Genomic DNA, 11,308 nt, shown 5'->3' with positions numbered 1-11,308 from the left:
TCCAGCGCTGCAGTTTATGATGATGATGATCACTGCTGGTGACCATGGCTAGAGATGATTTGACAACATCTGGAGGGCCAGAAATGGTCCATCCTGACTTAATTACTCCTTCACTCACAGTCAAATTCTGTTTATATAGGAGGTATTGAGTCTAATCTATTACTATGAGGTTGTAATAGATATACAGTATTACAAAAATCAATAGAAAAAAATATTGCAAAAGCTAGATCATAGGAGAGGGTCTGGTCTGGGATAGTATTTTGATTGCAGAGCTCTTTCCCGAAGGTTAAGATTGGTTAGTTTTAGGCAGGGCACTTCTGGTTTTTATGTATTTCCCGTAACTTTATATTTATATTTATTATATTATTCCAAACTTTGAAAAAATTACTTTCTTGGGCTACAACTCCAAGAATCCTACAGCTAGCAAAGCCACAGCCTCTGGAAAGTTCAGGGAGTTGTAATCCAAAGAAGTAACTTTTCCAAGCTCTGTGCTACTCTCTCTCATGCTTTGAATTGCTGCTTTGTTAGCATCATCTGCCTTTAAACTGGTCTAAATCTCTACCTTGTAAGTGATCCTGGAGTCCCCTTCCACTTCATAGATAATCAGAACTGTACATAAAGAAAAATTTCAGGGTGATTTTATAAGAATGTTGCAAACAAACATATCTGCATATATACATAATGAGTTTTCTTCTTCCTACCACCTTGCACATCTCCCCCTTTGTCTTCATAAAATCGAAGAGCGAGAGGTGTCCCAGCTTAAGCATTTGACAACGCAGTCTTGCAGGCTCTAATTTAAAGGGGGAAAGTAGAGTTGGTGGGGGTGCCTTAATAAAATTTAGAACACCACTGCATTCCTTTAGTTTCAATCTGACTCTGTCCCCAATAAGCCTTTTAAGAAAGAAAGAAAGAAAGAAAGAAAGAAAGGAAAAAAGAAAGAAAGAAAGAAAGAAAGAAAGAAAGAAAGAAAGAAAGAAAGAAAGAAAGAAAGAAAGAAAGCTCCTTGTCATAATGACGGAGAAGGAAAGAATCTCTTGCCCCACTCCAAGGTAAACTCCAGCTTAGCCTCAGCGAAGTTGCCCCTTCACGCGCCTTGCGGCCGTACCTCGCGGAACGCTTGCTGCGCCTAAATAACTCCGGACCAACTAGCTCTGAACGAAGCTGCGATTTGCACGGCGGGCGGGCGAGCGGGCGGGGGGGGGCGGCGGGCAACCTACGTGCTGGCCAAGCCCCTCCCTCGTGTGGCTAAAGGCGCGCGCCGGGGGGGGCAGACCTGTGTTTTGTTTGCTCCTGCCTTCTGCCCGCACAGCTGGGAGGGGAGTCGCCTGCGCTTGCTTGCGTCGGCTCTGGCTCTCTCTTGCTCGTTCGCTTCTCACGGTTGAGGAAAGCGAGCAGCGAGGCAGCGATTTTCATGGCTGGGGCTGAACTGCGAGGCCGAACTTGAGGGAACGAACGCCACCACCGCTGGCGGCGGCCACGAAGCGTCGGCTGTAGCGGCCCCTGAGGAGGAGGAGGAGGAGGAGGAGGAGGCGGTCGTGGGGCTCGCCCGGCCCTTCCCTTCCCTTCCCTTCCCTCCCCGCGTATGAGTCAGGTATTTCCCAGCCTGCTGGCAGCGGCCACGCTGGGTGACGGAGGCCGAAGCTGCTGCCTCACGTTCTCCCTCCGAGCTCCATGGAAAAGGCAGCGGCCGCGACGCAAGGCGGCAGCGGCACCACCACCACCACCACCGGCAGCAGCAGCGGGGACGCCGTGGGGTCCTCCGCGTCGGGAAACAGCAGCGGCGGGGGCAGCAACAGCAGCAGCCGGAGCAGCAGCCGCCCCACGTCGGCGGGCTCCTCTCCTTGCTCCTCCGCCAGTCGAGGGCCGGGAGCAGCGGCGGCTGCAGCTGCAGCGGGGAGGCCGGATGGAGGTGGCGGGAGCAGCAGCCCCAGTTCCGCGGCCCCCAGTCCCGGAGGAAGCGGCGGCACAGGAGGACTGCTGGCCGACAGAAGGACGGAGCCGGTGCTGGAGGGCACCCTGAGCAAATACACCAACCTTCTCCAAGGCTGGCAGAGCAGGTAATGGCGTGGACAAGGCGCTTTTGCAATGTTGGCGCCGCTGTGGGATCGGAGCAAGGGACTTGGACGACGCCTCCCGCTAACCAAGGCGCCGGGGGAGGGCGGCTAGGACTTGCGAGTACTGTAGTGCCCCCCCGCAAAGGTTGTGGGACCCCCCCTTCTGCAACCGCGCCCACATTCCCGCCCCATTGGCTCCGCCTCTCCTCTCTCCCAACTCTCTTCCCGCCCGCCCTTCTTTCGGACAGGGCGTGGGACTCTCGGGCCAGCATCTTCTTCCTTCCCTGCCCTCTAGGTACAGAGTCGAGCTGTGGAAGTTTCTTTTTGGGATCAGACCAGTGGGAGACTCTCAAAGACCCCCCCCCCTCTTCACTTCACATTAGGGTCTATCTCACCGGAGTGGCTTCTTTGGTAACATCCCAAAGGATGCACTGTGCTATGGTAAAATGTATTACTAACCTTGAGGGTGCCACAAAACTCCTTGTTGGAGTTATGCCTACCATTTAATTGAAATGGAATCTCCCTCATTTTATCCCATGCAGTTTTTCTTTTTAACCACTATTTTTAGCATGCATTCTATTTATGTATTTATTTATTAATTAATGCGTAAATCCCAAATTGCCTCCAGAACACTTAGTATAGCTTGGATGGTTTTCTTTTCTCTCCTCCTCATATTTATCCCTGTAAGAACTCTATGAAAGTATTTCAGAAGGGGAACCGTGCCGGTCAGTTGTCTATTGCAGGAAAAACAAGTCATGCCTTATTCCGCATAAGCTTTTGTTGATTGTAGTCCACTTATTTTATAGATTTAAAGATGTGAACTATGGTCCAAAAAGCTTATGTAAATTAATAATAACATGCTGTCAAGTCAATCCTGACTTACGGTGATCCTTTCCAGGGTGTTCTGGATATAGAATACTCAGAGGTGGCGTACCAGTCCTTTCTTCTGGGGGCATCCTGGGACAGTGCAGCTTGGCCAAAACTATGCAGGCTGGCTCTTCTTCTGGGAAGCACAGTGGAGAATCAAGCTCACAATTTCTAGTGCTCCTAATGCAGATGGTACTTGTTGGTTTAGAATTTTCATTTTGCTCTGCCCATGGAGCTCTCATGTGATCTCTGTAGTACCCGTGGAGAATATGAAAGGTGCCCATTTAATCAAATAGGCTTTTCAGTTCCATAAGAATATGGAGAGATATCATATATCCCTCCTTATGTAAGCTGCATAACTTATGAACTGCTTTTGCAAAGCACTGTTGTATGAGTGGAACAAATGAACAGGATACTAGTCTTGGTCTTAATGCAACCACAAGATTCTTTTTCTCTCCATGTGAAATAAGTCAACCTGAGAGAGGGAGAGAGAGTTACCTAGTAAGGTCATCTAGTGAGTTTGTGGGGAACCTCTGAAACCCATTACTGGACTTGTTCACTTGATAGGCTAGCAGTAGCCATATTTTCCGAGCTTGTAAGATTACTCTTTTTTGATCATTTAGCTGTATGCATACATGCACTCTGCTTTCTAAGGCTTAATTGTTGCAGTAATGCTTTTCAACAAAGGCTGTGTTGGTTGCCACGTGTGAGTTTTTCTTTGTCATCTCCTGTGTCAAAAAGTGTGAGTTTTTCATATACTCTGAAATACTTCGGTTGATTCAGGCATGCTGCTGAAACTGTAAAAGTAGTCTGTTTTCCCCCATTGCTTATTTTGATCACTTTCTCATGTTCATATTTTGGGATGTTTTTAAAGTTTGGAGTAGAAGTGCAAACTCCACACATAGGCAGAAACTGTACTAGAACCAAAGAAAAGTGACAGAAAATATTGAGCAGATTTCACTGTTGCTGAGAACTCTTAATCAAGCGGTGTGTTTGGTATTGTTGAGGTAGAGGATGAAGAGTGTTGGAGAACATAACATCTGACTCATTAGTTTTAACATTTTGCTTGCTCCTAATAAAAAGATTATCTTTGGATTTTGGAGTTGTTTCTTATGGTTCACAATAGCATTTTTTTGCTCATTACACTTGGTGGACAAAAAAGTGGGCCCCAGTTACAGGTGGAATGTATGATGAAGTGATGATGAAATGTCAAACTTAAAGCTGAGTTAACCCAAACTGTTGTGATCCCCCCCCCTTCCCTTGTGGTAAGGAGGCATAAGATTAGTTTGCTGCTCTTTTCATGACAGACGAATTAGGTATGGAGAAAAATATAGAGTGTGTTCTGTGTGATCAGTTTGAGAGAGTAGCTACCTGGGCATTTTGCCTGCTATGGAGGTGAGCTGGTTCACTCCATTTGCTGGTGATCAGACAAAGTAATTGCTAGAGTGAGCCCACGTGCTCCCAGAATGTTCCTACCCACATCTTTCTGAGTCCCTGTCGAGGTAGGATCATTCAATTTTGATTCATTTCCAAGACATGTGATTTCTAGGAAAGAACCAAAGCAAAGCTTCCTGCTTTTAATTTACCAGCTGGTTTCTTTTCCCCAATATAATTAGTGGCTTAAACAGATAGTTTAACCACTTAAGGACACTGGGAAATTGGGAAATTAAAAACGTATTTCCTTCCTATGCTGACAGAGGAGCAGAGGGAGGAAGCAAAGCCCAATTATGGCAGTGCTGATGTGCACTATTATTGGACACAAATGTTGGTTTCTATGTTGTGAGATATTGTTGCCATTTCAGAAGATGTTATTGAGTAATAGATTCTATGTAGGGGATTGTGTTGTAAGACAAGTGGCAGCTGTTTTGCTCAATTGTTACTGCAAACACTAAATTTGTAGAAGAAACTTAAGAAACATTTGAATATCTTATTGCTTTTTTTGGTATCTTTACATAGACATAAATTTTGCAGAATTCATTGGAACTTACTCCCAGCACACAGCACACACAGAATTGCTGCCTTATACACTTTTTTTCTCCAACACTCCCTTCCTCTGAATATATATTGTTGATTTAGAGACTGGAATATTACTTTTAAGAAGAATGAATATAATGACATGCGGAAGTAATGTGCAACTAAAGTAACCAAGAGCATAATCCTACTATTGGTCAGTTGTTATTATGTGCTGTCAGGTCACCTCCAACTCAGGGCGACCCTATGAATGAGTGATCTCCAAAATGTCCTGTCCTTAGTCTCCCTGCTCAGTTCTTGCAGACTCAAGCCTGTGGTCTTTTTTTAGGGAGTAAGTCCATCTCATATTTGGTCTTCCTCTTTCCTTCCACCCAGCATATTGCCTTTTCCAGAAAATCCTGTATTTTCATGTGCCTAAAATAGGACAGACTATTTCAATATAATTTTTTACTTTGCACAGTATCCAATACATGAGCAATCTGCTCTCTGCGAATTCATAATAGTTCTAGAGTGGATGTAGCAACCATGATCTGTGGGTAGATGTAATGCTGACACATTTTTTTATTTCTAAAGTTGTTTTCCTAAGATAATCTGATTAAAAAAACACCTTACAAGTGCTTTTTAAATACAGTGGGGTCTCGACTTACGAACGACCGTACTTGCGAACAATTCAACTTCCCCCTATAGGGGAAATAAGGACTCGACATACGAACTTCCCTCGAGTTACGAACAGGAAAAAAAGTGCCCCTCCCTCCCCTTAGAGGCTTCTGGAGGGGGGAAAAGGGTCAGAAACTTAAAAAAAAAATAAAAGAAAGTCACTTACCAGGCCTTGGTAGCCCCCAAACATCAGGAAAAAGAGCAGGAAACAGCTAAAAGCCCACACCAGAAGGGAGCCTGACAGCCATTTTGGGCTTCCCCCCCTCCTGCACCCTTCTCTCCCCGCCTATCAGCTGATCGGCCTGCTCTGAAGAGGCTTCCAGAGGCTTGCTCAGCACCTAAAAAGCCTGCCTGTGTGTCTTTGTGCTGAATGTCTTGATTTAAAATAACATGATTTAAAATTGGTTTCATTGAAAAAAAGATTTCTAAAGTGCTTTGCGAACTGTTCCCTGCCTTCCTCCTCGTTTCCTGAACCTAAGGGAAAAAAAGAAAAAATATCCCCCTCTAGTGACAGAAGGCAGAATAGTAGCTTCCCATTAGTTTCTATGGACGGAAAAGAGCAGATACAGATTAAATGGTTTTCAATGCATTCCTATGGGAAATGCAGATTCGACCTACAAACCTTTCGACCTAAGAACCACCTTCCAATACGGATTAAGTTCGTAAGTCGAGACCCCACTGTACATCAGTTTGAATAACGACTCAAAATGTATGGCAATATTTACTTGACTGAGTACATCCTGTTATACCCTTGGCCAGCAACCAGTTTTACTGGAGGTGTGCTTTTTTGAAATTGAGGCAGAGGGAGGAGGAGGTCAACAGGCCCAAGGTGTAACATGGTAGCCAGAATGTCCTGTTGATCTCATTTCTACCATATCTCCTTTAGAGTCCTGGAGTGTCAATGTAGAGGAAGGGAGGCAACTATACTGAAGGGACTGAATTTCACTCCAGAGATACCAGTTGTTCCTTCTCTAGCTCTGTACTTTCTTGGGTTGTTTAGAATTTAGTGCTGTCTGTTTATTTACCGTATTTTTCGCTCCATAAGACGCACCTCTCCATAAGACGCACCAAATTTTTAGGAGAAGAAAACAGGAAAAAAAATGTTTTCTTCTCCTAAAAATTGGTGAGCCTTATGGAGAGGTCTGTCTTATGGAACACAACGTAGGACCCTTTGGAGGCTCACCCAGACCCCCTGAAGGCCAGAGGGGGCAAAATCACCAGCTTCTGGGGCTCTTTTGAGGTTTGGAAAGCTTCAGAAGAGCCCCAGAAGGTGGCAATTTCGCCCCCTCTAGCCTGGTGGGGGGGGCAGGGTGAGCCTCCAAAGGGTCCTAGAGTGTGTTCCAGGACCCTTTAGAGACTCACCCTGCCCCCCCCCGAGGGTCAGAGGGGGCAAAATCACCACCTTCTGGGCTCTTTTAAGGCTTGGGAAGCTTCAAAAGAGCCCCAGAAGGTGGCGATTTTGCTCCCCTGGACCCGTGGGGGGGGGTGGGGGTAGCGTGGCAAGGGTCCGAGGGGGCCTTCCAGACCCTTGCCATGCTACCCCCCCCACGGGGCCAGCATGGGCGAAATAGCGACTTTCCAGGACCTTTTGAGAAGCTTTCCAGCCTCTCAAAAGGTCCTGGGAGCTGGCGATTTCGCCAGGGCTGGCCCCGTGGGGGGGGAAGCCTGGCAAGGGTCCTGGGAGGCTCCCTTGGACCCTTGCCACGCTACCCCCACCACCCACGGGGCCAGGGGGGGGGTAAAATCTCCAGGTTCTGGGAGTGTTTGGAGGCTCCCCAAGCCTCCAAACACTCCCAGAACCTGGCGATTTCACCAGGGCTGGCCCCGTGGGGAGGTGGGGGCAGCCTGGCAAGGGTCCTGGGAGGCTCCCTTGGACCCTTGCCACGCTACCCCCACCCCCCCACGGGGCCGGGGGGGGGTTAAAATCACCAGGTTCTGGGAGTGTTTGGAGGCTCCCCAAGCCTCCAAACACTCCCAGAACCTGGCGATTTCGCCAGGGCTGGCCCCGTGGGGAGGTGGGGGCAGCCTGGCAAGGGTCCTGGGAGGCTCCCTTGGACCCTTGTGACGCTACCCCCACCCCCCCATGGGGCCAGGGGGGGTAAAATCGCCAGGTTCTGGGAGTGTTTGGAGGCACCCCAAGCCTCCAAACACTCTCAGAACCTGGCGATTTCGCCAGGGCTGGCCCCGTGGGGAGGTGGGGGCAGCCTGGCAAGGGTCCTGGGAGGCTCCCTTGGACCTTTGCCACGCTACCCCCACCCCCCATGGGGCCAGGGGGGGTAAAATCGCCAGCTTCTCGGAGTGTTTCGAGGCTTGGGAAGCCTCAAAACACTCCCAGAAACTGGCGATTTTGCCGGTGGGAGGAGCGTCGCAAGGGTCTGATTGAGCTTCCAGGACCCTTGCAACGTTCCCCCCACCAGGAAGCTGGCGATTTCACCTGCGCTGGCCCCGTGGGGGGTGGGGGAGCATCGCAAGGGTCCTGGAAGGCTCCCTCAGACCCTTGCGATGCTCCCCCCCACGGGGCCAGTGGGGGCGAAGTCACCACCTTCGCACCATAAGACGCACAGACTTTCTACCCCCCTTTTGGAGGGGGAAAAAGTGTGTCTTATGGTGCAAAAAATACGGTATTTTAGCAATTGTTTTCTAAATGCTGCTAATGCTTGTCAAAGAGAGGCATGCCACAGACCCTGTGCTCTGATCTTAAATGTACAGTAATTACCAAAATAGTTAGGTGGAGTTAATAACATTCAAGGCAAATGTGTTTGTGTTTCTTCTCTTTGCAGTATTGTTTTGGACACAGTGATATTAATGTGCATGCTATTCTTAACTTGGTATTCCAAGAGCATAGCATGTGGTATCTCTATGCAATGGCACTGTATAATACATGTTGTTCTATTTTAAATCCTTACACTACTAGGTTAAAAAATAATATGTAGCTGGTTCTCTTGGTTTGCTTTCTGCTATGGTTCTGTGATCTCTTTGGAAGGTCAGCACAGCCTAAATTTTCTTAGGCATCATAGGTATGTATATATGTGAAGATGATGGCTTTGCACGAACATTGCATCATCTGACCTGACATTTAATTGCTGACTCACCATGTTTTAAGAGATAATTAGAGCTATTCAGGTGTGACTTTTCACTGTCCTAAATACTTTACTGTATTGTCATCTGTGAATGTGTCTTCTCATCTGCAAATATGACAGGCTTAAATGTATTCCTGATTCCAAGTAAATTTAGCTGTATTGTTCTGAATATACAGTCATGGCCAAAAATATTGGCACCCTTACAATTCTGTCAGAAAATGCAACCCTTCTCTCAAAAAATTGTCGCAGTTGCAAATGTTTTGGTACTCACATATTCATTTCTTTGGTTTAAGTTGGAACAACACAAAAAAAAAAACAGAGAAGAAAAATCAAATCTGATACAATCCCACACAGAAACCCAAAAATACACTGGCCAAAATTATTGGCACTCTGTCTCATTTGTAAGAAATAGTTGCTTTTCAAGCATGCAATGCTCCTTTAATTTGTATTTAGATACACCTGTTGCAAGTAAGAGGCGTGGGCAATATAGTAATCACACTTGCAACCAATTTAGATTGCCATCACTGTAGATTATTGTAGGGAAGCACTAATTTCTTGTTCTTTGTAAAGTCCTTTTTGTTGTTTTAAAATATTTTGTATGCCACCTTTAAAGTGAAAACTCCAAAGGTGATTTCTACATTCAAGGCATTATCTTAAGGAGTGAAAAAGCTATGAGTATTATTAATACTTATGACTATTAAGTTCCTGGGGAGCTTCCACAATATTATGGGTGTTTTTGTTTCTATCCTTTTAAAAATTATTTCCTGTTTATATTTGCCCATTGTATAATGTAATAATACATTATACAAATGTAATGCATGTTTGTTAAAAAGCTTCCTATGGAGCTTTTTCTTTTTGTGCTAGGCTGTGTAAGACAGGTTTGCAAATTGAAATGTACAGTGTTTACTGGATCTTCCTTATTACATGTATAGAGATACAACTAATGAATGTTGAACCGTTTAGTGAGAGCATGCCCAGATGGGCGTATAGCTCACCATTTGGATTGCTCTTGATAGTGTTTGATTCGAATCAAATTACAGTGTTCAAATGTGTTTTAATTAGAGATGGGGGTTGTAGCGGAACCCAAAAGATGACATCATTCCTGCATATCAATCAGAGGATAGAGCAGGAGGGGCGGAGTCAGAATGACAGTTGGAGAGCTGGAAGAGACAGTTAGAGAGAGATGGAATAAGATAGGAATAGAGAGTATTCGGGACAAGAAGATGTGGAGAGAGCTAAGGATTAGGAATAGATAAAAAGGGGTTAAGAAAGGAAATTGAAAGAGTAAAATATATTGAACAAGCAGGAATGAACACATAAGCATAATATGAGAAATACCAGTGATCGAATACATGATCTAAAATATGCATACCTGAAACAGTTACAGTGGGGTCTTGACTTAAGAATGGCTTGAGTTAAGAACATTTTGACTTAAGAACCACTCTCATAGGAAAATACTGACTTGACTTACATACTTAGATTTGAATTAAGAACTGAAAAATACCCACGGGGGAGGCAGGGAAATTGCAAAATTTGAACTTTCAGTTAACTGTTGGCCAGTGAAAAGGGTGCCTGTCTGCTTCCTCACTCCTCCCAGCGTGTAGAGAGTGGATTGGGAGACAGTCTTCAGACTGCCTGGTACTGTACTGCCTGGACTGTATTTTCCCTGCCTTCCCTGAACCTTTCTTGACCTAAGAAAAAAAGAAACAAAATATCCCCCCTCTAGTGGTCGAAGGCGGAATAGCAGCTTCCCATTAGTTTCTATGGACGGAAAACAGCAGATACGGATCAAATGGTTTTCAATGCATTCCTATGGGAAATGCAGATTTGACCTGAGAACTTTTTGACTTGAGAACCGCCTTCCAATACGGATTAAGTTCTCAAGTCAAGACCCCACTGTATATGTTTGATTCTCCTTATGATTTTGTTCATTAATAAAAGAATATTTGATCAATCCTCTGATTCCTGTTATATGAGCAGCTCCTGTGTGTGGGAAGTGTATTGGTATTAAGAGGATACCTGGTGGCAGCGAAAAGGGCGTATTTACCTTTGTGGAGCCCAAAGATATAAAGGGCACAAAGGGGGATCGCCACAAGTGGTGGCAGCGGAAGTGGGATTCGAAAGATAATCCAGTGAGCCAAAAGATTTCAGTAAACCAGAGAAAACTTGAATTTCCTGAGCGTAGAGAACCTAGTAGTCTGGTGCTGTCAGGGCAGGAGTGGGACCCTTGAAAGTAGCTCGGTGAAAAACTTGAAAAGGGAGTCCTGAGGCAGACCAGGGAAGGACTACAGAAAAGGGGAAGCTCTGAGGGAAAATTCAACAGTTTAAGGTTTACCTCAAGATTGTGAAAGACCAGTGGGGTAGCTTTAGGGTCCTAGGCTCTGAGAAGAGGGGGCTGAGGGGACAAGAATCGGAAGCCAGGGTCAAACAGGTCTGAGGGGAACAAGAACAAGCAGAGAAGCTTGGAAACTGAAAAATAAACAGTAATAAGTGTGTGGCTGAAAGCAAAAAAAGAAACAGTGTATCCCACAAGGAGCTCAGGCAGGGTGCCTGGAATAACAAAGTAGCAAAGCAAGCCTAGGCTGGTCTGTCTAAGCTACTAAGTATCTCTCCCTAGCACAGAGAAAAAAAAGGTCCCTTTTAAAACAAGGCTTGTGTTTTGGAAACTGAGAACACAGA

General features: G+C 45.8%; 1 protein-coding gene across 3 annotated transcripts in view; it reads left to right on the top strand.

Annotated features, from left to right (window-relative positions):
• Window positions 1-1,516: 1,516 nt before the first annotated feature.
• Window positions 1,517-11,308, top strand: part of OSBPL10 (oxysterol binding protein like 10) — a 116,135-nt gene continuing 106,343 nt past the window's right edge. For all 3 annotated transcript variants that reach the window (XR_013537269.1, XM_020799472.3, XM_020799471.3), the window contains exon 1: window positions 1,517-2,057. Coding sequence is in view for 2 of the 3 variants with exons in the window: in XM_020799472.3 (XP_020655131.3) it covers window positions 1,672-2,057 (386 nt within the window). In the remaining variant the exon portion in view is untranslated. The remainder of the gene's footprint in view (window positions 2,058-11,308) is intronic.

The sequence above is a fragment of the Pogona vitticeps genome, chromosome 6, assembly GCF_051106095.1.
Source record: "Pogona vitticeps strain Pit_001003342236 chromosome 6, PviZW2.1, whole genome shotgun sequence".
Lineage (NCBI taxonomy): Eukaryota > Metazoa > Chordata > Lepidosauria > Squamata > Agamidae > Pogona > Pogona vitticeps.
The sequence above is the reverse complement of the archived record's forward strand: the minus strand, read 5'-3'. Positions and strand labels throughout refer to the sequence as shown.